The sequence below is a fragment of the Oncorhynchus gorbuscha genome, linkage group LG12 (genome assembly GCF_021184085.1).
Source record: "Oncorhynchus gorbuscha isolate QuinsamMale2020 ecotype Even-year linkage group LG12, OgorEven_v1.0, whole genome shotgun sequence".
Lineage (NCBI taxonomy): Eukaryota > Metazoa > Chordata > Actinopteri > Salmoniformes > Salmonidae > Oncorhynchus > Oncorhynchus gorbuscha.
In genome coordinates this window covers 6247343-6253342 of record NC_060184.1, presented here as the reverse complement: position 1 = coordinate 6253342, position 6000 = coordinate 6247343, and the positions used below count along the sequence as shown (strand labels likewise).

The window sequence follows — 6000 nt, the reverse complement described above, 5'->3', positions numbered from 1 at the left end:
AAATGTTAAAGCTAGTGAAATACCATTCCTGCCCCATGATTGGGTCTAGACAACAGTTCTATCTAACCTTTGACCCTAGAATGGGTATGAGAAATGCAAGTATATTTCAGTATACAGTATATTTTTAGGAATAAAGATGAAACATTGCTGCTCTGTAACTAAGCAGCTGCAAATAAAACGGTTTCTGGTCGGGTGGATCACGGGTTGGGGTAGCTGAGGGCACGGGAATCCTGACGGGACAGAGGAGGAAGCTGGACTTATTTGGGAACTCTCTGTAATGCAATAATAACGTTCCTTGAATTCCTCTTGAAGGGGAAATTTGGAATGTGTCTCAAATGACACCCTATTCCCTTTGTGGTGCACTACTTTTGACGGGCTCTGGTCTAAAGTAGTGCACTATTTAGGGAATAGGGCTCTGGTCTAAAGTAGTGCACTGCATAGGGAATAGGGCTCTGGTCTAAAGAAGTGCACTACATAGGGAATATAGGGCTCTGGTCTAAAGTAGTCAAAAGTAGTGCACTACATAGGGAATAGGGCTCTGGTCTAGCCCGTCAAAAGTAGTGCACTACATAGGGAATAGGGCTCTGGTCTAGCCCGTCAAAAGTAGTGCACTACATAGGGAATAGGACTCTGGTCTATCCCGTCAAAAGTAGTGCACTACATAGGGAATAGGGCTCTGGTCTAAAGTAGTGCACTATATAGGGAATAGGGCTCTGGTCTAAAGTAGTCAAAAGTAGTGCACTACATAGGGAATAGGGCTCTGGTCTAGCCCGTCAAAAGTAGTGCACTACATAGGGAATAGGGCTCTGGTCTAGCCTGTCAAAAGTAGTGCACTACATAGGGAATAGGACTCTGGTCTAGCACTATATAGGGAATAGGGCTCTGGTCAAAAGTAGTGCACTACATAGGGAATAGGACTCTGGTCTAGCCCGTCAAAAGTAGTGCACTACATAGGGAATAGGGCTCTGGTCTAAAGTAGTGCACTATATAGGGAATAGGGCTCTGGTCTAAAGTAGTGCACTATGTAGGGAATAGGGCCCTGGTCTAAAGTAGTGCACTATGTAGGGAATAGGGCCCTGGTCTAAAGTAATACACTATATAGGGATCTGGTCTAAAGTAGTGCACTACATAGGGAATAGGGTGTCATTTTGGGATTCACACTTTGGCTTGGGTTCAGCTGTTTCGGGACCAAGTCCCTCCATCCTCCACAGCTCCAGATTCCAGAGAGGAACAGAGCGAGTGACAGGGTCTTGTATCATTTCATGACTCATCCTGTCGGGTTCACGTGGGTTATGCCAGCAGAAAAAAAAGAGAAGAAGAAAATGAAGTAAATGCTATTAAAATGAAATACTATTTTGAGCAGGGAGAAGAAGGACAGGACAGGGAAAGGGGACGTTTCTGGGTGGGATTTGTGTCACACGTTTTTTTTTTTTAAATGTGTAATAGCTTGAATTTTCCACTAGAGGGAGCGCTGTCTATTTCAGCAGGATAGTAGGCAGCAGGTGACGGTGCCCACATTCATTACCGAGTTCATTAAAGATGATGGTTCTGCTATTTTCATCTAACAACGAATAATACGATCAGATCGATAAAATCTCTATTGCAAATCATGAGAAATGTCCATTTTAATTGATACCATTGGTCCTTGAAAAGGTAGTAACAAATAATTAAACTAAACATTTGCAATTTAAAAGGTAAGAAATATATACAATATGATGATCTGTTAGGAATACATAAGGACACATTATGTTGATATGAGAGGCTAATAGATAATATCTGAGATGTGAGTTCTAAATCAATACAACTATAATTTAAAAAATCATAATAATAATTAACGATGTAAGTGAGAAGAGGTATCGGTCTGAAGCTGAAAAATACACCACCGCCTACTTCTCCCTACCAAGGTTTTACAACTTTGATCTACTACAGTAGCTGTCTGTTGGTAATATACGTCACACGGCATGTGGTCAGGTTTCTTGGGATTCAAACCTTCTCAAACTGCCTGATTCATAGATGTGATTTGGATTCTTCAACCCGGAAAGACATTATCTCATTACACTACCCTTTTTATGCAAATGTTTTATTAAATGATTTTATACTTACAAGACCATCAAGCTTGCTTTGTCTTTTGTTTTATTTATAATTTATTATTTGAATAAAAAAAATGTTGAAAATCATAACAACATCCTTTGTGGGTCAGTGGGTTCACAGCTGGTGGTGTTGAACACTGTAGCTCAGATTGAGCCTGTCTTTGTTCCTGGCTTCTGTAACTGTTATCTTACATGTGTAATACTGAAATAAGCCCAAAACCACTTGTTTCAAACATGGTTCTGTTTTATCAATTGCTGTGCTGATCGATGGAAAACAAATCATTAAAATCTAAACGGAAAAATATATATATTTTCTTACCTCTGTCAAAATAATATATCACTTATGTTTGTACTTATATATATATATATATATATATATATATATATATATATATATATATATATATATATACAATACCAGTCAAAAGTTTGGACACACCTACTCATTCAAAGTGTTTTTCTTTATTTTTACTATTTTCTACAATGTATAATAATAGTGAAGACATCAAAACTATGAAATAACACATATGGAATCATGTAGTAACCAAAAATACATGTTATATTTTAGATTCTTCTAAGTGGCCACCCTTTGTCTTGATGACAGCTTTTGCACACGCTTGGCATTCTCTCAACCAGCTTCACCTGGAATGCTTTTCCAACGGTCTTGAAGGAGTTCCCGCATATGCTGAGCACTTGTTGACTGCTTTTCCTTCACTCTGCGGTCCAACTCATCCCGAACTATATCAATTGGGTTGAGGTCAGGTGACTGTGGAAGCCTGGTCATCTGATGTAGCCCTCCATCACTCTCCCTCTTGGTCAAATAGCCTTTATACAGCCTGGAGGTGTGTTGGGTCATTGTCCTGTTGAAAGACAAATGATAGTGGACTAAGTGCAAACCAGATTGGATGGCGTATCGCTGCATAATGCTGTGGTAGCCATGCTGGTTAAGTGTGCCTTGAATTCTAAATAACTCACCAACAGTGTCACCAGCAAAGCACCATCACACCTCCTCCTCCATGCTTCACGATGGGAACCACACATGCAGAGATCATCTGTTCACCTACTCTCACAAAGACATGGTTGGTACCAAAAATATAATCTTTGGACTCGTCAGATCAAAGGACAGAGATCCATGTCATTTTGTCTTAAATATGACGGTAAGGAGATTTGAATTACTTTTAACGCAGCTTCAACCAATGCCTACATATAGACGTCTATCATATAATAATCATTGGATAACCTGTTGTCCGTCCTCTATCAAAACGTCACAGCATTCGGTATAAAAAAAAGTGAGCCCCTGCTGAATGCTCATAGCTCCGCAAGGTGACTGCAGCAAGGCACAGTCGCGGGTCAGAGGCAAGCACGAAGTTGTTAAAGATAAATACAAAAGGGAAGGATGCAGAGTTTGTGGGGCGAGTTGGGCGACATAATTGAAAGAAAATAGTTAAATACAAGAATGAGAAAGAAAAGTAAAGTGCCTGTATGCGTTCAGTAACTATAACGATGATGGAGACGATGGGTAGATTTTAGGTTTGGCGCGCGCTGGGGAATTCATTCCTTTGGAAAGGCGATGTCTGATGGGCGAATATACACCTGGATTTCTCTGGATTACAAACCAACAGAAAGGGTTTTCTCGGGAGAGGGCGTATGTGTATGAAGGAGACAAATACAAGTAAAGAGAAAAGTTAGTTAAGAGACTGCTATTAATTTGATTATGAAAAGTTTTGAACATATTTTTACGCGTAGGAACCTTGGGAATTAGTCACATGTGAATCCGCCAGTAATCTGTTATTATTCGAAGTGCTTCCTAAACCAATCAGAGAGAAACAGAAACATGTATCTGGGTAAAACTCTTCTGTTTGTCCTACTCTTAAACTGCGCCACCACGAGCCTATCTTTCTCAACATGCGCTACGGTAGATATAGACCATGTGAAGCGGAAAAGGGTCGAGGCGATACGGGGACAGATACTGAGTAAGCTCCGGACGACCAGCCCGCCACACTCACTGGGACCCAGTCAGGTCCCTTACCAGATCCAGGCCTTGTATAACAGTACCCGGGAGCTGCTTGAGGAGTTGGGGAGAGACCGGCAGCAAAGTTGCGGCCAAGACAACACGGAGACCGAATATTATGCCAAAGAGATATACAAGTTCAACATGGTCCAAGGGCCGCCTGACAACAGTAAGTCATGGTGTGTTTTCATACTCTTTTGGTTGATATAATATATTGCCTGGAAAATTGTTTTGTTGATGTCAGTTAATGCGCTTCGATATGCGATCAATAAATGTAAAGCGTGCCAAATGCGTAATTTTGGAAGCTGTGTAATTACAAGAGGGAGGGCTATTCCTCCAATACCAGAGTGAAATATCCCCCCCCCAAAAAAGGATTTAATATGTTTGTTGTGCCAATGAAGGATCGTTTGTGGGCTTTTGAGATGTGTGTATAGGCTAACAGGGTGGGTAAACGTCGTGGAATATCTCGTAAATTAAATATGTTGACATGGACATAGAGATGCTCTCCTTAGGTGCGTGAACTTCAATTCAGATAAGTTTTGTTATTGTCAGTTAAGTTCTGTTATTGGCCTTATTCAGGAATGTAGCTCCCATTCATGTTGTCTTCCGTGTGTGTGTGTGTGTGTGTGTGTGTGTGTGTGTGTGTGTGTGTGTGTGTGTGTGTGTGTGTGTGTGTGTGTGTGTGTGTGTGTGTGTGTGTGTGTGTGTGTGTGTGTGTGTGTGTGTGTGTGTGTGTGTGTGTGTGTGTGTGTGTGTGTGTGTGTCCTTCTGTAGCTCAGTTGGTAGAGCATGGCGCTTGTAACGCCAGGGTAGTGGGTTCGATCCCCGGGACCACCCATACGTAGAATGTATGCACACATGACTGTAAGTCGCTTTGGATAAAAGCGTCTGCTAAATGGCCTATATTATTATTATTTATATTGTGTGTGTGTGTGTGTGTGTGTGTGTGTGTGTGTTGTGTGTGTGTGTGTGTGTGTGTGTGTGTGTGTGTGTGTGTGTGTGTGTGTGTGTGTGTGTGTGTGTGTGTGTGTGTGTTTCATCAATAAGATGTAGGAATAGTAGAAGATATCTCAGAGTTGTGGATGTTGAAATACAGGAACAGTATTTGGTCTCGCTCCTCCCACTACTCCTCTTACCACACCTCCTAATCTCTCCCCTCCCTCCTTTCCTCCGTGGACCCAGTCCCTCTCGCCAGATGTGTCTGTTTCCATCCCAACCAGGATGAGAGGGACATCTGCCCAGGCGGATAGGAAAGGGAAGCCTTGCCGAGGGGGATAGGAAAAGCAAACATGGAGGGACAGGAACAGTTACCATGGAGACAGGAACAGTTACCATGGAGACAGGAACAGTTACCATGGAGACAGGAACAGTTACCATGGAGACAGGAACAGTTTACATGGAGGGACAGGAACAGTTAACATGGAGCCAGGAACAGTTACCATGGAGACAGGAACAGTTAACATGGAGACGGGAACAGTTACAGTGGAGACAGGAACAGTTTACATGGAGACAGGAACAGTTACCATAGAGACAGGAACAGTTAACATGGAGACAGGAACAGTTACCATGGAGACAGGAACAGTTACCATGGAGACAGGAACAGTTAACATGGAGACAGGAACAGTTACCGTGGAGACAGGGACAGTTTACATGGAGGGACAGGAACAGTTAACATGGAGACAGGAACAGTTAACATAGAGACAGGAACAGTTACCATGGAGACAGGAACAGTTTACATGGAGGGACAGGAACAGTTAACATGGAGACAGGAACAGTTACCATAGAGACAGGAACAGTTAATATGGAGACAGGAACAGTTACCATGGAGACAGGAACAGTTACCATGGAGACAGGAACAGTTAACATGGAGACAGGAACAGTTACCGTGGAGACAGGGAC

At 42.2% G+C, this 6000-nt stretch overlaps 1 protein-coding gene across 2 annotated transcripts in view; it reads left to right on the top strand.

The window, feature by feature from the left end:
* Window positions 1–3399: 3399 nt before the first annotated feature.
* LOC123991530 (transforming growth factor beta-3 proprotein-like) overlaps window positions 3400–6000 on the top strand; it is a 41632-nt gene continuing 39031 nt past the window's right edge. The window contains exon 1 of one of the 2 annotated variants that reach the window (XM_046293147.1): window positions 3400–4270. In XM_046293147.1, coding sequence (XP_046149103.1) covers window positions 3925–4270 — 346 coding nt within the window. In that variant the 5' untranslated portion in view covers window positions 3400–3924. The remainder of the gene's footprint in view (window positions 4271–6000) is intronic. The other variant, XM_046293149.1, reaches the window with a different exon arrangement.